Source organism: Neophocaena asiaeorientalis, unplaced genomic scaffold (genome assembly GCF_003031525.2).
Source record: "Neophocaena asiaeorientalis asiaeorientalis breed wild unplaced genomic scaffold, Neophocaena_asiaeorientalis_V1.1 scaffold433, whole genome shotgun sequence".
Classification (NCBI taxonomy): Eukaryota; Metazoa; Chordata; class Mammalia; order Artiodactyla; family Phocoenidae; genus Neophocaena; species Neophocaena asiaeorientalis.
Window position 1 is genome coordinate 276,991 of NW_020175040.1, and position 21,078 is coordinate 298,068.

The following is a 21,078-nucleotide window of genomic DNA, read 5'->3' on the forward strand; positions in this document are numbered from 1 at the left end:
ACTGAGAAAAACACTGCTGAGAATCAAGGAGGGAGAGGGTCGAGACTCTGCACAAGGGAAGACCCCTTGACCTCTCATCTGATTTCCAAATCCTTTTCATGATTAGCTTTTATCCGACCCACTTTCTAGCAGTCCTCAGCCTGGAAAAGCCTTTAAGGAAAAACAATGCAAAAAGAGATCAATGAGATTATTATTTTTTTAATGCTGTAGTAGACTCAGCCAGGCAGAAACTATGAACTCATAAAGAACAGCTTTGATCCTTATTATAAGACAGAGAAATATTTACGACTGGTCTTTTGTACTATGGACCAACCACAGAGGCCTGAAATGCAGACAGGAGGAGACAAGAACGGTACTTGGAGCCGCTGGCTTAATTAAGGAAAACAAAGATATTCTGGGCTGCTACTGCATGCAGGCCCTGAGCCAGACCCTGGGTGGATGCCAGTGAATGCTTAGCCTCTTCATGAGGTGGGCACGGCTACCATCCTCGGTTTATGGAGGAAGAAACTGAAGAGCAGAGGCCAGACCTGTTGTTCACCTAGTAAGCAGTGGTATGGGGAAATGAATGCAAGGCTTCTTGACTCCAGATCTGCACTGTTCACCTAGCACACAATTGTTGGCTTTCGAATACTATAACCAAGAGTTTTTCAAGAACTCCAAACTGAGGCTCTTTTAACCAGTAACAGAATGATCGCAGCCTGCCCCCCAACACACAATGCTTAAGCTGAAGGGACGCTGCGCAGATGAAGGCACTGAGGCTGTGAGCAGGTAAGAGGATCTGCTCAACAGCAGCAGCAACTCAAACCCTGACAAGAGCTCTCTCCGACCACCTGTCGACCACATGCACACACAGGACAGAGTGCTGACAAAAGGCATGTTGTTTGGGATGTGGTCTTGTCAACAATCTCGTTTTAATTCAGTAAGATGTGGGCACGAGGGACATTTCACCCTACAACTTAGTCCCTGGGGCCTAACAGCACGCTGTTTTCTTTCCTTCTTTGATCCTGGCAGCAACAGATATTGTTGGGTTAGAGCTCCACTTATTTAAGGAAATTAGTGGCGCAGGCTTTGCTGGCCAGCACGAATCAGCGCTGACTGCAAACCAAGAGACGTGGAGGCAGAGAAGCAGAGAGCACAGCGCCACCTGCTGCCGGCACCTGAGATGGCAGTGTAGGCACGCTCTGAGCTGGGCGCTGCATTAGGAGCACAAGCCCATGGCCAGGTGGTCAAATTCTCCCCGCATTTCCCTCATGTGAGGCCAGAAAGGGTGCGAGTCTTGCCAAAATTCACAAAACACGGATGAGAGAGCTATTTCCACCTTTGTCCTTCCCACCAGGCCACCTGAGGGGAGAGCAGTCATTTCCCCTCAAGGGGACAGACTCCCAGCCGTCCCCTGCCTCAAGGAGGAAGACCCCTCCCTTTGAGAAGGGAAGGCCCTTACTGGGGGTAACACCTCCCACGAGAGGGAACATGCCTCTGGCTCAGGCCCTCCATCTCTCTCCAGAAGAGAAGAGGAAACACAAGGAGAAGTGCCTGGTACACAGCCCCAGGTCCTGCTTCATGGGTGTGAGATGCCCAGTGAGCCACGAAATCACCCACTGGAGCCACGCACATGGCAGCTTTGCACATTGGCTGCTCCACTGTCCTCACCAGGCCACAGGAGGAAAAGCAGAGCTTACAGACACAGACAGCACTAAAAGCACTCTCAACCAAGTTGAGTGGGAAACCATACCAATAAACAAGTTTTGAATTAAAAAAAGAGAGACAGAGAGAGAGAGAGACAGACAGACAGACAGAAAGGGAGGGAGGGAGGGAGGAAGGAAAAGGAAGTGAAGTGTTAGTGTGTGATCAGGAGGGACCGTGCGGACTACACATCACGCAACGCCAGGGGCTGTGTGTGGGCCCTCAGGTCTTCCCCTTCCTGCTGCTGGTCTCCCTGCAGACCCCTGACCAGGCAACACTGCTCTCGCCTCAGAGCTTCTGCACGGCTCCCAGGGGCCTGGACTAATGCTCCTTCCTGCTGCTCAGATGTCTGTTCAAACATTACCTACTTAGACCACCTTCCACTGAGTCACGCTGTGTGCCCAACACCTGACCCTCCACGTGCCTCACAGCACTAGCACTGTGCACTGTTTGTGTTTTCAGTCCTCCATGGACAGAGCCTGGCACAGAGAAGACATTTGAGAATAAATTTTAATTGACTGAATTAAATTATTTCACATTCATGGTCCTCCTGGAATCCATCTGGGGAGAAAGAGTGGGGATAGTTGAAGTAAGATGAGTTAAGTGACCAGTGCAAACTGAACAGGCCTCCCAGTACTGCCTCCTTCTCTGTGACTTCTGAACCGGGGGTCTGTGATGTGTCTGCAACGTTCCTGGCTTTGTCCTGGGCTTCTTATAGAAAAGCTTTCCAACCCTTACAGGCTGACCTTAGGGCATAAGTAATTTGCCCAGCTGGCCCGTGGCACAGCTGTGACTTGTAGCCAGGTTTATCTGACTTGACCACATCTCCAGACTCTGTGGTCAGTCTTCCAACCCACCAAGGGCAACTCCGGGAGTCCTGTCAACACCTAGAGCCCAGATCCCCATAGCACTGTAGGTGGGTAGGATGACTGCCAAGAAAAAATTCCTCTGTTGTAATCAATATCAGAACCTGCGCTGGGGCATGCTACTTCTACATCCAGGAAACTTCTAGAAGCAGGCAAGAAAATAAGAACCTACGTGCTCCAGGTATTAAAATTGAGCAATGGATCTAAAAGGAATTAAAACACTTGGTGGACTTCCCTCGTGGCTCAGTGGTTAAGAATCCACCTGCCAAGGCAGGGGACACGGGTTTGAGCCCTGGTCCGGGAAGATCCCATATGCCGCGGAGCAACTAAGCCCACGCGGCACAAATACTGAGCCTGCGCTCTAGAGCCCGAGTGCCACAACTACTGAGCCCGCGTGCCTAGAGCCCATGCTCCGCAGAGAAGCCACCACAATAAGAAGCCTGCACAGTGCAATGAAGAGTAGCCCCTGCTCGCCACAACTAGAGAAAGCCCACGTGCAGCAATGAAGATCCAACTCAGCCAAAAATTAATTAATTAATTAAAAAAAATAAAACGCTTGGCTTTCTTATTCTCTGGTGTTAGTTTTCCATGTAAATTGATGAATAGTTAGGTATCTACTGTTGGCATATACTGCTATTCTCAGGTAAATGGTAATGGGGGCAAGATGGCTAGAAGGGCAAAAAGTGTCCAATTGTGGGCAGGACATCACAAGTATCTGGAAAACAATGTGCAATGGTACTTTGAAAGTACCATTTGCCCTGAATGGATAAAGAAGTTGCAATATACATACATATATAATATACACACATATATATTTAAATGATGGAATATTATTCAGCCACGAGAAAAGAAGAAATCCTGCCATTTACAACAATGTAGATAGACCTTGAGGGCATTATGCTAAGTGAAATAAGCCAAACAAAGACAAACACTGCATGTATCATATGTGGAATTTAAAAAAAAAAGGAAAAAGTCAAACTCATAGAAAAATTGTTTTCAAAGGCTGGAGGGTGGGAGAAACAGGGAGAGGTTGGTATAAACATACAGACTTTCAGGTATGAGTAATATCTGACAATTTAATGTAAACCATGGTGACTAAGTTGACAACACTGTATTACATAATCTAAATTTGCCGAGAGGAGAACTTAAAGTTCTCATCACACAGACATACACACAAAAGATGAATATGAGGTGATGGATGTATTAACCAGATGGTGGGAATCCTTTGACAACGTATACTTATGTCAAATCACCACAATGTCCACTTGAAATATCTTACAATTTTGTCAATTATGCCTCAATAAAGCTGAAAAAAAGAGTACCATTTAGCCTTTCCACCCATAGTGCTGTCACTGGCTTTCTTATGGTTTAATTACTCAGCCATTCAGCATTTATTGGGGACACACTCTTGGCCAAGCCCTGGGCTGGGGTTGTGACAATGGTCCCTGCTCACAAAAAGCCCCTTGTTGGGTGGGGCTTGCTGTTTCTCACTCATATCATGCAAGTATACCACCCTCCTCAGAGCTCTGAGGACTCCAATACCTACTCTCAGCCGAATACCCTCTTGCGTTACAGGTCCCCACCTCGGCCCCCCAAGAGGACTCGTTACTATCAGGCCCAGCCATGGAACACATCTAAGCTCCTTACACACTGACCGACCCCGCTCAGGGTGCTCGAGGGCCTCCTACTAGATTCCAGAGTGATGGCTTCAAATCATAATGTCTGCTATGAGGTGTGTTCCAAGAAATTTGTTACTAATAATCCAGTATCAAAATGGCTTATTTTTGTAGAAGTTAGAGGAGACTACAGGTTACTCTTACGTAGCAGGCATTCTTTGTCTCCAGCTCCCATCCACTCTTTGCCCTGGTTCCCTTTAGAGAAGTTACCCCTCTCCACCCTCAGACCACATGGCCCAGGCAGGGATAATCTGACTCTTAGTTCCAATCAGAACCCTGTATTCTCTTGGCCACGATGACTAGTCATGGACCAGCACGTGAGCCAATCGAGAATGAGATCACTGCAGCTGGCAAGCAGGTAGGTTGTAAGCCTGGATCTGCTACCAGGCAGGGCTTGCCCAAGAATGAAATCCACATAGCTCAGCAGAGCTGAGGGACAAAAACATCAATGAGCCTCTGGTTCCTGCCAGGATGACTCCTGGAATTTTCAGTGACTCTCCCTGTCCAGTGCAGGTGAGCATTGCTCACAGCTGGCAACTGTTCACACAATGGAACATTCCTCCCCTCTGACTACAGGCTAATATCAATGTAGGTATATATTACAGGCATTTCTTGTTTATTGTGCTTCACTTTATTGCATTTTTTTAAAAAAAATTGTTTGTGGCAACCCTGCATTAAGTTTACTGGCGCCATTTTTTCCAACAGCATTTGCTCAGTTCATGTCTCTGTGTCACATTTTAGTAATTCCTGCAATATTTCCAACTTTTTCATTGTTACATTTGCTATGGTGATCTGTGATCAGTGATCTTTGATGTTACTGTTGCACAAAGATTTAGACTGGCTGAAGGCTCAGAGGATGGTTAGCATGTTTTAGCAATGATTTTTTTTTTTTTTTTTAATTTATTTTTTTTGCGGTACGTGGGCCTCTCACTGTTGTGGCCTCTCCCGTTGCGGAGCACAGGCTCCAGACGCGCAGGCTCAGCGGCCATGGCTCACGGGCCCAGCCGCTCCGCGGCATGTGGGATCTTCCCGGACCGGGGCACGATCCTGTGTCCCCTGCATCGGCAGGTGGACTCTCAACCACTGTGCCACCAGGGAAGCCCTGAAGTATTTTTTAATTAAGGCATGTACATTGTTTAGACCTAATGCTATTGCATACTTAATAGACTACAGTATAGTGTAAACATAACTTTGACATGCCCTGGGAAAACAAAAAACCTGTGACTCGCTTTACTGCAGTGGCCTGGAACCAAACCTGCAATAGCCCCGCGGTCTGCCTGTATATGTAATAAAGGGAAGTGTGAAAACAGCCTAGTTTGGGCAGATCTACAAAAACCACTATTTAAAATGTGTGAAAATTGCCCACTTGTAGCTAATGCTTTTAGTCTTACTTGTGATACTCAAGTTACTCAGATTTCAATTTGGGCACATTTCATCTCAAAGCTGAGTGTGTAGTTCCACGTTCTGTCTGTCCATCTTTCTTGTGGGAAGCCGTGACAATTCACGACAATCTCTTTCAGGAATCCACCAACGCGGGGATCCAGGTATGGCATCTGCTTGAGAGGTTTCCAAAGGAAAAATGGGTAGAAGGCTCCCCTTGAGTTACGTTGACACCGCGTTGCAGAAACCACCAGTCACCGGCTCCAACGACAACGGGCCGTCCAGCTGGCCAGAGCTCGGTGTGCTATGTGGCACCAGAATTCCAAGGTATGGCTCCGGGGGCCCTATCAGAGGGCAGCGCCCCTGCAGACCTGGAGAGAAAGGCTTGATGGGGATCTGTGGCAGGACGCTGCTTGAGCGGCCCCTGCTGTGGACTGGGTCCCAGCTCCAACCCTCCAGGCAGGTAGTGTGAGCTCCAAAAGGGCTCGCAAAACCCCCATCTGGTAACACGCAGATGGTTATCCTGCAGTTAAATCTTTTGTTGCCCCCTCCCTGTATCTTAGCAGACAGGAGTAAGTGGACATTTGTACGGGGCTGCTGAGTTTTATGTGCACGCGATGGCAACTGTGTCCGACTGTAAGGTTCATGGTTTTCAGAAACGTGTGCATGTACACAAGTCCTCACAGCCAAAAAAAGTTCTGCTGTAACCTATCAATTTTAAGAGAAAAAAGAGAAAGATGACCAAGAACGGAGTAGAAGAAGTACTCAGGAATTAGGCACGGATATCAGATGCCACTAAAAATAAATGCAACGTGGAGAGAACCGCAGAGTGGCCGTCATGGCTGTGGTGGACATTAGGAGCCAGAGCTGCACCACACGCCTGGCCCACTCACTCACACAGGTACTTCCTCTGACCCACAGACAAGCAACGAAAGCTCACGGAGCTTCAGTTTCTCGTAACATCCTGCAGGAGAGCTGCTGCAGGGATTAAATACGAAGGCGTACACAAAATGCCTTTGCCTGGTGTAGTCTGTTCGACAAAAGGTGACAATTATTACATGTATCACCATCATCAGCACTTAGACAAGCATTCTACTCAGAAAGGGTGATCTAAAGGATCAACCACTTGCTACCATCAGAATCACAGTCCCATTCCTTCAACAGTGAACAGGCTGCTGTAAACAGGTTGCGTCCTGGGACTACTGAAGCCTGTGGACAAAGTGCGGGCTGGCAGAAGTGAGTGGTTCTCTCCTGTCTACTCACGTAAGGTAAGGCATCTGTCAGCTTGCCCACACTTGTTTTTTTCTTCCCCACTAACTTGCAGGAACAGGCACAAGGAATAAAATGAAACCTTATTACACAACGTCTTAAAGAAAGCATCTTTCTTGCACGTGGCTTAAAATATTGTGCATATGTTAAGCATATTGTGCTAGATAATGGATTAACAACCACTGAAGCCTGGCCTTAGAAATAACCCGGCCAGAGAAAAGAGAACCAGCCTCCCATGTTTCACTGCAGTGCCAGTGTTTACAACGAGAGCCCCACCACCACGACCGCCCACCCATGGTGCTCTTCTCTGTGCTCTCACGGCATCCCATACCTGCATGACGCCATCAGCCCTGACCTCACTGTCCTGCAGTTACTGGCTTCAACAACTGCCTTTCCAGAAGACTCCAGGAAGGGAAGCAAATGGACAACTTGGTGCCGCAAACACAGTAGATGCAACACAAAAGTGTACAAATAAAGTGAATGGAACACATGTGCTTATTTGAAAGAATTCACAAGACAGGAGACTGCATTAAAAATCAAAAAAGGAAACATCAAATTTAATTTAAAGAAAGAAACCCAGAAATTGTCCGAAAAAACAATGGAGCAAATCAACTCCTGAAAAACTTCTGCATCTTGGTGATCACATTTATTGGAAGGGTTGGACAAAAATAAAAATGCCATTTAGCTTAAGAATTTGTGAGTTATCTGCAAATCAACTTATTTCAGAAGTGGAAGAACTCTTGGTTATTTCTTAAAATCAAAACGTACGCCGGTTTCTCTTTTGCGTATCTTCTACATTTAAAGAGGCAATCATACAAAATCTCCTATTTTCCACACAGGATAAATTCTTTGTTTCAACCAACTCTCAATGGTGGGGCAACTAGCACAACACCGTCTCCCCGGACAAAGAGCATCGGAATATTCCGTTTTGTTGACTGGAAGAGGAAAAAAAACACAGAACACATTTATACAAATTTGTAGTAGTATTATTTATTTTTCGAGAAAGAAATTTGAAAACAAAAAACCACAGATTCATCACAACACAAACAAAATGCTTAAAAAACCTGTTCACTTACCTTTGTGGCACAAAGAACCATCTACTAACTGTTTCTTTTCCTGGAACACAACTGGGGCAGAGGCGTCCGCTATCCACCCAGCCCCTTCTGCCCCTCTTCTTGGCACACAGCTAGACCACATTTCTCATGCTCCCTGCCAACCAGATGGTGCCACGGACTGGGTTTTAACCAATGGAAAGTGAACAGAAGTGATGAGCAGCCTCCCACAAAGGCGCCTCTGTGTTCTCCCGCGACCATGGACTCAGTCAGATTATGGAGAACCCTGGGGATGGCAGAGCCAGGAAGCCTGGGTCCCTGACTGAGCACCTGGAAGAAAGCTACTGTACCGACCTAAAACCTCACTAAAGACCGTTGTGTGGGTACAAATAAAATCCTACTGTGCTAAGCCCTCCTGTGTTGCTTCTATGTGCTACTGCACTCATATACAGAATGGATACCTTTTGCATTAGCCTAGGGAACAAGCCTTAGGCTGTAAGGAAACAGATATGGAAGGTCTGAAATTTTCTCATGCCTCGGCAAAACGTTAAGTAAATGTTGACTCCAAAGGTAGCCCAAAAGATGTCCCAAACCTACAGGTTCTGGGGAAGAGGTTGGAAAAAGCCAAACGTTAGTAGTGCTGCTGTTAACCTGATGCACTGGGCAGGGCAGTGTAAGGAAGAGATGAGCTTAGGTGAGAACTAGCTGGTTTTCAAGCAGAGGTTACAAGAAACAGCATTCATGATGTTATAAAAGCCAACTGTTTTTAGACTCCCAACTGTGGACGATAAGCAATAAAAATGCGTTAAGGAACAAAGCGGCCCTGTAAATTTTCTCAGGTAAACAAGCTCAGCCCTGAGGGGAAGATCAGATTAAGGGTGTCCCTTTCCCACCCAAATTTACTTTAGCAAATGACTCAAGGTAGTCAACGTTAATTTGTGGGAGAGGTAGTTACACAAATTAGAGGTGAGGAACTAAAGAAATAAAGGTGTCTACAAGTTCTGTACAGAAAAAGACTTTGAGCTGACTGGCCCAAAGAACTGATTGGAAATAAACAGATGAGAAATATATGAAGTCATAAGTTTTTAAAGAAATGGTATTGCCAAAGAACCCATATGTAGCCTGGCTGAAAAAAGCCTTTGACAATTTGAGTCTTCCAGCATAAGTGAGACGTTTCTGTGAACGTTCTGCAGCCTCCAGATTTAGCAAATAAAAATACAGGTCGCCCAATTAAATTTGAATTATAGATAAATGAAAAAGAATTTTTTTTAGGATGTCCCAAATATCACACAGGACATACATGACCTAACCAAGGGATTTCTTCTACTACTGCCTCCCCAGGGGATCCATCAGTGTGAAGGACCAGTAACTGCTCTACGTTCCCGTCCTTTCCTTTTCTGAAAGGGAGTTTTTATGGCAGCAGATATCCTGTCCCTGCTGTGCTACAGTGGAGGTGGGTGGGGCAATGACAAGTAATTTATCCTTTTTAGCTTACAGAAATCTGTACCACAACTGACCACATGTAGGTCCGACAAAGAATTCTCCACCAGGCAGAAAATATTGGTAATAGCTATGTCTTCAGAACTTTTTAAAAATGTAAGAACCAGGTTTTATGAGCTTCTTGGGTACTGGAACTAACATAAAAGGAGAAGCCCCAACAGTAAATTCAAGTAGTACCTATAAATGTAGTACGCTAAATCAAGTACACTTATGTGTCATCCATGAATGTATCTAACTCTTTCCCAGATAATACACTCTCAGGGCAGTGGTTCTCAAGTTTCAATGTGCATAAGATCACCTTTAGGGCTGTTTCCTGGCTCCATGCCCAGAGATCCTCACTCAGTAGGCCAGGGTGTGGCCCATGAACCTGCATTTCTAACACACTCCAGGTCTGCACATACCCCTGGTTCGAGGAACACACTCTGAGAATCACTCTCAGAGAAACAAGGATCGTGTCTGCTGTCTGCTACTAGGAAGCAGCACTGCCTTCTGGTTTCCTTCTAGTTGCAAAAGGCAACCTAGTCTTACCCTAGCCAGTTCAGTGAAGGAGTCAGCGCTCATCAAAATAACTGATATATTTTACTCAAATCCCTCACTCAGTGGTCATACTTCTGAACTAAAAAGTTCCAACCTTACCTTCATATGGAAACGACTTCATCTGAAATGATTCTCTATTAATTCAATTATAGTTTTCTGGAGATACAAGTAAGCAGCTTCTATGATCGCCCCCAAGGATCCCTGCCTCCTGGTGTTCACCCACTTGTGTAACCCCCTCCTTCTGAGTGTGCGTAAAATTTGTGCCTTGCTTCTAACTAGTAGAATCTACAAAGTTAGTGGGATGTCACTCTCATGATTAGGTTACATAAGATAGTTACTTCCACCTTGCTAGCCAGCTCTCTTGCTGGGTTTGATGAAGCAAGCTGCCAGTGGTAGAGGCCCTGCAGCAAGGAACTGAGGCGCTCTCAGTCCAAAACCCTCGAGGAAATGAATCCTCTCAACAACCACGAAAGTGAGCTTAGAAGCAGAACCTTCCCCACTTTAGCCTTCAGATGAGAACCCAGCCCTTGTGCAGCCTTGTGAGAAACCCTGAAGCAGAGGACCCAGCTGAGCCTGGACACCTGACCCACACAAACTGTGAGCTAATAAACGTGTGTACTTTTAAGCCACTAAGTTTTCGGCTGACTTGTTATATAAATTTCTGAGATATAACGTCCAAAAAACTGAGAAAATCATGAACAGAAACAGGGAATTGAGAATGAGCTCATTTTGAAGGTGAAGAACACCAGAAGTTTAGTTTTATATGTACTGAGTTTGAGATAACATCCAACGTGGACATATTTTCGGTAAGAATATTGGAAATGAGAGAGTGAAGCTCAGAAAAGAAAAAAGCTGGAGACATAGATTTATCCATAATCATAATGGCCACCAATCACCACCTGCCACCAGCTTTACAAGCACCAAATTCACTGCAACCTGTAATCCTGGGAGGAAGGCACAATTATTGTATTGGCATTTTACAGAGGAGGTCCCTGAGGCTTAAAAAATTTCTAGAACTTACCCAAGGTCACATAACTAATCACCAGCAGCCAGGATTTGAACCGAGATCTGTTAAGCCAGAGCTCAAGCTTTCATGCTGTACTATTATTACAGATTGATGGCTTATAACAAACAGTAATTACTAATTGACATCTGAGGGGGAAAAAAAAGCAGATTAAAAAAAAAATCCCACGTTCAGAGGGAGAAAGAAAACTAGCCACGGAGTCAGGAGTGGTTGAAAAGAGGAGGAAAGCTGGGATAAAGCAGAACCACAAAACCCAACAAAGGCTGACATGTGAACACTTACTATGTGCCTGTCGCCACCTGAAGGCTTTTCACGGAATCGCTCAATGAATCCTCAATAGCTGTATGAAGTGAGCCGTATTACCATCCCCATTTTACAGATACAGAAACCTAGTCACAGACAAGTTGGGTAACTGGTACAATTATATAGCTGGTAAGCAAGGGAGTCAAGATGTGAATCCAGGCAGTCCTGAGGGCCAGAGTGGCTTCTCAATACTTAAAAGACTGAACAACAAAATGTGCCAATATCTGGAAGATATGCACAATTCAGTGAACCAATATTTTCCAAACGACCAGAGCTTGATGTTACAAAATCATGCATGTATAAAAAATCCATTCCAAGCGCAAGGTAGGCCAATGAATTTGCATATAACAAGAGAATGAAAAGTTCACTGATATAGTTTCAGATTCTACACTACAACTAGCCTTTAAGAAACTACCGCTTGCTGAGTTTGGGTGTAGTATCAAAGGCAAGTATCCACAAGAAATACTCCTCCCTTTCCAACTACCTATCTGTGTGACATTCACAATATAGCGCAACAGATTAAATGCAGAAACAAAGATGTGAGTAACTAGCTGTTGTCTATTAAGCCAAGCATTTGCAAAACATAAAACAAAGACACGTCTCACTGAATATTTTGTTTTAGAAAATATAGCTATTATTCATAAAAATGTTACTTATGTCAAAATGTAATCGATTTATTATTTTTAATTAGTTAAATATTTAAAAAATTTCTCAGTTTTAGTTTCTAGTAAGTATTGATACGTAAGTCCACATCAAACAAAACACTGTCCAGTATTACTGTTATACACCAGCACACAGAGGCATCTTACACAGCCATATCTCAACGAATCTTGGCAACCCTACGACAGAAGTGACTGTATTCCTGCTTACCAGTGAGGAAGTTGCATCTGCAAAGGTACTTCCCCTTGTCCAACGTACCCCAGACAGGAAGTGGCCAAGCCAGCACTGGAAACCAGGTCTGTCCAACCCCAATGCCTTTGGTTTTTTAAATTGCTACACTCTACTGAGTCCATGAATAGGTATCAAAACACGACAGGCTTTCCATAAATAACTGTTGGATTCTGAGAACAACTGACATTTTAAAAGCGATGAATGGAACTGCAAGACTTACTTTATATATCTCTTCATATGTTTCTTCATCAATTTCTATCGTTGTCACAGTTTCTTCCACATCTCCCAATATCATATTTAAATGCTGATCATAAGCCTGAAGTGGGAAGGTGAGGGACCAAGAAATGTAATAAGCAAATTAGGAAATAATAAACAGGGCTTATAATATGCAAATCACTCAATTACAAGTAACACATAATACTTACACCACAAACTTTTACATGCAAATTAAAAATAATCCTGCTGTGCTAATATACTGTTTCTCTGCCAATCATCTCCATGATAACTTAATTGACCTGATACAAATATAAAACTGTTATGGTCAAAACTGAATTACTCAAAATAATTTGAAATTATTTTTAACGTGCCCACCCTATTTGTTATCTAAGGCAGTCACATAAATATTTATAATATTTAATTATGAAAAAAAGCCAGTTCATATACCTTTCAGTATACTTCTTTCAATTCCATCTGTAATAGCGTGACAAGAAAGATACAATAAAGGAAATAAAATTCTTTAACAGCTAAGATGACGGCAATGCAGTCTCCTAAAAGCACAAGACCCTGTCACTCAACACACCCTGTCCTAAACTAAACACCACAAAGTAAAGTAAGTAGAGCAACACCCTGCACATTATAGCCTCACCAAAACTCACCAGAACACCAGCTTTTCGGCACCTGTGGGCTCGATCAACAAATATTGCAACTCAGATATTCAGGGATGTCCTCAATCCAAGCTCTAAGGCTCATGCATTTTACTAAAATGTGAAGCTCCAGGGGGTGGGAGGGAGGGAGTGGCTTGTTTAGAACCCACTTATGCTTACTTCTAGCCAAGTGTTAAATGGTTCACCAGCTCACATCAAAATAAAAATAGCCAATTAGCAACACGGGGAACTGCTAGGCAAAGCAACAAAAGGGGGCAAAGATCTACAGATAAGGGCCAGAAAACAAAAGGCTGGGGGTCATTCAGTACAGAGACAATTGAGTGTAGGCAGGGAACTGAAGAAGCCTCCAAGAGTTAAGGCAACATGTCTGTCCTGGGGTGTTTGTCTACTTGCCACTGGCCCATGTGATTAAGTTCAATTCTATTTTTCTCTGCGAAGTTGCCACTATTCCATTACCCGGGGTTCTTCTTCCTTTCTGTAATTTAAGACTACTAGGTCCCCACTTCCTTTCCAAGCACAGGAGGTTCTTTACCTTTAGGTTTCATGTTAGGTAGAGTCATAGTACTTAAGAGGGGGTTGAAGTCAGACTGCCTAGGTTCCCAGCCTGGCCCTCTTTTTACTGGCTGTGTCACCTTAAGCAAAGTAACTTCATCTTTCTGAGCCTGAGCTTCTTCAAACGTAAAACGGGATAATGAGTATCTACCCTCATAGAGTTGTTACAGAGATTAAATAAGATATGACATGCAAAACACTTAGAGTAACAGTACCTGGCATATAATTAATGCTCAATAAAAAGTAGCTATTTTTAATCACTTTAGGGTAGAATGGTAGTAATAAAAACAACTTACTCAGGAAAGTAACGAGTTATCAAGAGGAGGCAAAACCTTTAGTATACTCTCTTCATGAATAAATGCGACCACCTCAAGGGACTAATCCCATAGAGATATTTGCAGATATACACAAAGGTCGATGTATAAAAATGCTTAGAGTAGTAAGAAATGGAAAACAATCCTAATATCACTGCTACCATATACAGAATTCTACATAGTCATTTAAAAAAATAAAGGAGATTTATATGTACTCATGATCAATAATTTCCAAGAACAATTAAGTGACAAAGAAAGGTATCCCCAAAATGTATAGCAATATCCCATTTATTTTTTTTAGAGGTGGTGTATATAGTGTAAATATATACATACAGACACATATTCTTGTATATATGTGTAGATATATAGAGAAGACCTGAAAGACTATAGACTCAAAAGAAGAAATGGCACTTTCCCTTTTACTCTATGTATGTCTGTGCTGTCTAAAATTTTTAACAAAACACAAATTTATATATGTCAGTAATTTAAAGAACACTTAAATGAGAATGGAGGACAAATAAATGTTATTTACAAATAAACAGGATAAAATGAAAGAAATGAAAATATTCTTTAATAAACGCACCATTTCCGTTAAGAGAAATAAATGTTAACAATATGAATAAAACACAGTTGCATTTGGCTTTTGGAAATATGGCTGACTTTCCACTTCCTCCTTGTCTACATCCAAACACTCTCCAGAGTGGACCGTTTCTACATTTCAAAGGGGTGGGACAAGGGAGCAACGGTAAGGAAATAATCTGATTTCAAGGTGATTTAGTAAATTTACTCACATGTAACCTGCCTCGAAGCTCTCTGTCATTTCTCATTTTCACATAGATTCGTTCATCTAGACTGAGCCTGATGAGATCCAGAGGCTCTTCTACAGTGTTGGTAGTTTGTTGCTGATAAAAGAAACAGGCTTAGTAATACAGTACTAGAGAGTAAAGTGTATGAACTATCGGTGCCCTGCATGACTGTGGGCAAATTACTTAACCCCTCTATGCCTCAGCCTCCTCATCCGCAAAATGTGTATAGCGACAGTGCCTACCTAACACTGTTGTTGTGAGGCTTAAATGACATATTTGAAGGCATCGAACAGTGCCTGACACAGAGTAAGTGCTAGACAAATGAGGGCTGAAACATACGTACACAGAAGGGAGTTATATGACAAAATAATCATGACGGCACTCTGTTCCCTCAAAATCCAAACTGTCTGATCTGACCCCATTTCAGTGTGTAGGGAGTCACTCTCTCAGACTTCAGCTTTATCTCAAATATCATTTAGTAATTTGAAGAACTTACATTTAATGACTACCACATACTAGTCAGAATGCTAAGCAGAGATGAATGTTTGAGGGAGGATTATGAGTTCAGTACAGGGCAAGTTGAGTTTAGGGTGCCATTTGGTCAGTAAGATGAATATATTTAGCAGGCAGTATAGAATACTGGTTGAAAGCATTGGCTTTGGAGTCAGGCAGTGTGGGTTCAATTCCTGACTGACACTTACAAATTGGGATTAAAAAATCATGCCATCTCTAATTCTCAGTTTCCTTGTTTACAAAATGAGGAATCCACAATCTTCCCTTCATAATTCTTGTGAGGATTAGAGCTAATGTATTTAACTGAAGTATTTGATATATTTTAAATAGTATCTGGCAAACAGAAAAGTACTTATAAATGGTTCTTTTTATTACTATTAAAGAACCGTTGGAAACAAGTCTCAAAGAGACCAAGGCTAGGATGACCGGGGTCCATATGGAAGGGATGCTTGAAGCCAGGAGAGCTGATAAGATTATTCAAGGAGAGCTGCTTCAGTAAGCTCAGGAAGGTGACTGAATGTTACAGGCTCTACAGCCCTAACATAGAGTAAAAGGGGAAAAAAAAAAGAAGAAAAAATACTGACTCACGTAGTCCCCATCCCCAGTTCAAGGTGTTTGTTAAGGACCAGCTAACCAAATACTAGATTACAATGATACAGAAGTCAGTCCCTGCCCTCAAGTTCATTCTAGTGGGGAGAGGCATATAAATAAGTAATCATAACACTGTAAGGATATATACGTGACTGTGCCCTACTACCCACTGTCCACCCTTTTCATCCCGTAGTTTTAAACACTGCCTTTTCAAAGCGGACTCCCTGATCATTCGATTTATTCACTCAATAAATATCTGTTGAGTGTTTCCACCACCGTTCTAAACCCCGAGGACAGAACAGTGAACAAAACTCTTGCTCTTAAGGCATTCACATTCCAGTTTGGGGATACAGGCATTAAATAAAGAAGCATATACTTAATATGAACCAATAACATGCTAGGAAGAAAAATAAAGCAGACTGGAGAGTGCCGTTTGATGCCAGGTGGCCAGAGAAGTCCTCTTTGAGGAGGTGAGATTTCAGTGGAAAGCTGAACAAGCTGTAACCTGATCCACAAAGACGAGGAACAGCATTTTGGAAAGAAAGGAGAGCGGGAGAGAAAGCCTGCAGGACCACCAGTTATACTGAATACCAGTTCCTTGCTTGTTGCCTTCATACCACATCACAGCCCCGCATATCGCGCACACTTATGTTTACTTTTTACCCGTCCTTCCCCGAATATAAACTTCAAGTGGGGCCAGGGACCACGTACGTCAATGCCAGTGTCCCTGGTGCTCAGAACGGTGTCCAGCCACACAAAGACGATGCTCACTAGGTGTTTGTTGACTGTGCAACAACTGCTGCGCTCAGTAACGGTAACAACTCCTTAACTGTACTATCAGGCTTTCTATCAGAATCCCGACAGGTCCGTGAGGCAGGCAAGGATAATTATTCCCCACCCTACGGAAAAAGGTGAGACTCAAGAGAAAGGAAGCGACGAGAGTGAGGAATAACTAGTTTCCAGCGGACTTCGAACAGAAAAAAAATCTCAGGGCCTGAGGCAAAATTGGGAGGAGGCGCGGTTAACCAAGACGCAGATTAAGGCCGTGAAGACCCAGAAAGAGGCGGCGTAATTGGCCACCTTGCCGTGAGCTTAGAGAAAGCAACCCTGACAGGCAAAGTGGGGCAGAGCCAGGCCTGGGCGTGGGAAAGCCGCGCCGAAACGAGTTCTTCAGAAGACACTCACCTGGTCCACGTCGTCCGCCATCTTTCAAACCCTGCGCTCTTTCCCGCCTCTCGCGAGAGCACGAGAACCCCCTCCGGTCTCTGGAAAGGCGAGGACGCAATGCACCGGAAGTAGAAATAATCGGTTTTGCTGCTGCTTGCTTCCTGCAGTTGGCATTGGTCCTTTGGGGCTGGGGCGGAGCTTTATCAGGGGCGCCGACGTTGGGGCGGGGGGAATTGGGTACCTGGTGTCTCAGTGAGGGGGCGTGGCCGCGCCTCGCCCCGCCTGGGGGCGGAGCCAGCGCGCGGGCTGCGTCCCGTGGCGGCGAGGTGCGTCCAGCGTCCGCCAGTCCTGCCCAGGCAAAGATGGCTCGGAAGCGCGCGGCGGGCGGGGAGCCGCGGGGAAGCGAGTTGCGCAGCCAGATGGCCGCGGGCAGGGGGCCGCGGGGACGTGAGTCACGCAGCCAGACGGCCAAGGGCGAGAGCAAAGCCAGGCGCGAGGAGAAGGAGGCGGGTGAGAGCGAGGCCGAGCCGGGCTTAGGGGGAGAAGCTGGAGGAGGGCGGGAGGTAGGCCGGGTTGGGGAAGGCGAGGCCGGCCTCCTGCAGGTGCGGGCGAGGCAGCCCCGCGCCCACCTGGGCCAGCGAGACGGCGTTCCGGTGACCGCGGGAGGCAGGCGTCATGCGGCTGCCCCGGGCCTCCCCGACGTCGCTGCGCCTTTGCCCTCCGTGCCGGGAGCGATGCGCCCTGAGCGGTTCCGCGGAGCCCGGCCGGACCAAGAGCTCCCCTGCTCAGCCTCTTCCTGCTCCGCGTCACCCGCAGGATCAAGTCCGGCCTCCTGGTAGATGCAGAGGGTGCATAGGCAAGAGGCACTGCGGTTGTTTTGTGTCCCCACAAGACGAACGGACCAGGACTTAGAGTGCTGGAGTGTGCTGATCTCCTGAATAGTACCTTCAGCCAAATCTCACCTCAGAGCCCCAGCTTCGGATTCCACCTGACTTCTTCACGTGCATATCGAATAGGCTTCTTATATTTGCCCTGGGCGAAGCAAAACTCTTGATTTTCCCCAGTTAAACCTGTCCCTTCCCCCACTTTTCCCCTTCTCAGTAATTGATCCCTTCACTTCTTTAAGCAGACCCCTCCTCTTCCTTACACTCACAGCTCCAGTCCTTCAGCAAGTCCTGTTAGTTCAACCTCAGAACCATATCTCCAATCTCTCCACTTCTCTTTATTCCCGTGGCCGCACCCCCTGCCCAAGCCACCCTCACTTTTCAGTTGCGCGACTGCGATTGCCTCTTCACTGGCCTCCTTACTTCTTTTCATCCCTCACCACGGTAAGAGTTCTCTATGCAGCGGCGCAAGTGATCTTAAAAAAAAAATCAGATCTTGCCATGCTCCTACTTCAGATCCTCTGTGGCTTCCCACTGCTCTTGGCATAAAATCCAGATTCCTCACCATGGCCTACAAGATCTTACGTGATATGGCTCCTGCTTCTTCTGTTGTCTGCTACCACTGTCTTCTTTGCCAGATACCCTCCTTGTTGGCCTCCGTTTGGTTCCTCAGATACGCTGTTATTTTTCATCTGAGCCTTTGCCTTTGATGTTCCTTCTCCCTAGAATGTTCTTCCGTGGCTTTTGCCGTGGCTCACTTCTGTTCCTCCAGGTCTCAACCCAGGCACTCCTCGAGTATCCTGCCTAAGGTGGTCTCTCCCAGGTACCCCTCGTGACAGAGGCTCTGACAGCCTATGCCACATCTGTAATGATCTTGTTCATTTATTTGCTTCCTTTTTAACCTGTCTTACCAGAATTTAAGCTTATGAAAACATGTCTTATTTTTTTGCTGTATCCTATCTTGTCCTCCCCCCTTCTCTGCGTATACTAAGTACTCAATAAATATTATAAATAATGCATGCTGTAGAACGGATTTCTGGGGTACCTGATATAACTGGGTAGACGATTAGCCTAGGTCACCATCAAGGGCTCCTGTGACATAGATTCAGTAATTCTGTGATTCTGTACATATTTTAAGGCCATCATTCATTAGGAAATAGTCAAATGGTAACCATTTCTAAACTGAAAAGGTGATTTACCTCACAGTTAATACTGCAAGTTCCATTTTACTCATTGGCTCATTCCTATAACATTTTTTGAGTACCTAATGTCTGCTGCACACGAGCTAGGTGACATGGGAGATAGACGTTTCTTGGAGATTAGAGTAGGGTAGTGTTCACATTTACCAAAAAAATATCCAAGACAGCGTGTGGTTTCATGGGATAAGGTATAAGGCTTTCTGACTTCTGAAGGAATAATCGGGAGAAATTGGGAAATGCTCTCTGAAGAAGTTATGTTTGGTCTGCAACTTGAAGAATAGGTAATATTTCAGCAAACGGCTGTGAAAAGGGGTTGTCATTCTAGTCAGAGGGAATGTATTCTGAATACGTGGCAATTAAAAATTTATTTTGAAATCAAAAGGTATTAGAAATGCCACCAGCCTGGGTAGCATTCCTCCCAGCTAAACACTTCATCTTGGCACCAGGTTGGTATAGCTCCAACATTTAGTAGTTATATGTGTTTGGGTTATATATGAGAGCCAAATAGTTTAGCCTCTCCGGACCTCGTCTGCGAAACTTAATTCTAACCTGCTGGGTGGCTGTGAATTTTCATCCCGTAAGGCTCCTGGTATGGTCCAGGTGAAGAAATCAGATGGGCTAGCTCATATCAATTCAGTCTACACGTAGGCAAGGATGCACTTAAGCTTCGCTGACGCTCTGCGAGCCAGTGGAGCTGCAGTAAGTTTCCAGTGTAGCTTCCGGGAAGAGTTATCAGCTTTGATGTGGTTGGGTAGAGGAGCAATTTGGTTGTGGTTTTGGCCGCAGGTGACACTGATTTGGTGACTCTCCAGTGTACTGTCTAACAGCACCATAGTGTGGGTTTTACCAGAACCTCAGTGCATGCACATGAACGTGACACTTGGCTGCTTCCAACAGCTGGGGACAAAGAAAATAGTCTTCCACGTATATCTTTGTTTCCATTAGGGCACCTCTGGTTTCTCCATATTTAATCTCAATGTTAAATTCTTCATCGATGTAGTTCATTAACTCCTTCAACAGATACTTACTGAGCACTTGCTATTTTCAGGCCCTGTGCTAGGCACTGGAATTATAGCGGTGAACAGGATAGGCAAGGTTCCTACTCTCAGGATGCCTGTAATCTTTGGGGAAGGGTAGGTAGGACAAGTAAGTTAAAAAATAAATTCACATGGTGATAAGAGCTATGAAGAAGGTAGGACAGGTTGCTGTAATAAAGCTGACATGGGGACAGGGAAGAAGCGGCTGTCAGAATTAGTGGTCAAGGAACTCCTGTGTGAAGACGTGGCACTTTGAGCCAATTACTGACTGTAATGAAGGAGCCTTTTGTAGGACATTGTGGGGGAAGAGAGCTCTGGACAGAGGAATCAGTAAGTTTAAAGACCCATAGGAGGGAACGTTTTGGAATTGAGGTGAGAGACGTGAGTAGGACCCTTAGATTGGAGACCAAACTAAGGGGTTTGCACTTTATTCTTAGTGCTATGAGGTGCTGCTGGCAGTTCTAAGCAGGTGTTTTTTTTTTAGTAAATCAGTGGCTGGCCAATCAGGCCCCAGTGGTTAATTTATGCCCTGCTGAAATTACTTGGTTAAGGTCAAGGAGGCTGGTTAGACAGTTGTCCCTCAGTATCTGCAGAGAATTGGTTTCAGAACCTCCATGTATACTAAGATGTATACTAAGATGCTCAAATCCTTTACGTAACAGTATAGTACAGTCAGCCCTCCGTATCCTCGGGTTCCACATCTGCAGATTCAACCAAAGTTCAGTCCGAGGTTGGTTGAATCTGTGGATTCAGAACCAGGGGGATATGGAGGGCTGACTGTAGTAGACAGCTCTAGATCTTGGAGAGTCCTGGAAAATGGCCTCTTTTTTTTTTTTTTAATTATAGTTGACTTACAATATTAGTTCAGATGTACAATAGTGATCTGATATTTGATATTGGACTCTACTCCCTATAAAGTTATTATAAAATATTGGCTATATTCCCTGTGC

The 21,078-nt window shown here is 44.7% G+C and overlaps 2 protein-coding genes across 2 annotated transcripts in view; one reads left to right on the top strand and one right to left on the bottom strand.

The window, feature by feature from the left end:
- Positions 1-7,403: 7,403 nt before the first annotated feature.
- LSM3 (LSM3 homolog, U6 small nuclear RNA and mRNA degradation associated) lies at positions 7,404-17,156 on the bottom strand. Its single transcript, XM_024763433.1, has 4 exons — positions 17,027-17,156; positions 14,723-14,833; positions 12,402-12,497; positions 7,404-7,809 (listed from the first exon to the last, which is right to left on the bottom strand). The coding sequence occupies exons 1-4, from the start codon at positions 17,045-17,047 to the stop codon at positions 7,729-7,731; spliced, it is 309 nt and encodes a 102-aa protein (XP_024619201.1). The 5' UTR covers positions 17,048-17,156; the 3' UTR covers positions 7,404-7,728.
- A 214-nt stretch (positions 17,157-17,370) lies between these two features.
- The window catches only part of XPC (XPC complex subunit, DNA damage recognition and repair factor), a 36,462-nt gene continuing 32,754 nt past the window's right edge, over positions 17,371-21,078 (top strand). Inside the window, exon 1 of the mRNA XM_024763411.1 lies at positions 17,371-17,518. Coding sequence (XP_024619179.1) covers positions 17,371-17,518 — 148 coding nt within the window. The remainder of the gene's footprint in view (positions 17,519-21,078) is intronic.

What these genes read in the sequence shown, in the direction of transcription:
- LSM3 (XM_024763433.1), bottom strand. Translation starts at nt 17,047, where the DNA reads ATGGCGGACGACGTGGACCAG. An exon ending in TGGCGGACGACGTGGACCAG is followed by an intron (nt 14,834 to 17,026) that starts GTGAGTGTCTTC and finishes TTCTTTTATCAG; the next exon opens with CAACAAACTACCAACACTGT. An exon ending in AGCTTCGAGGCAGGTTACAT is followed by an intron (nt 12,498 to 14,722) that starts GTGAGTAAATTT and finishes TTCCCACTTCAG; the next exon opens with GCTTATGATCAGCATTTAAA.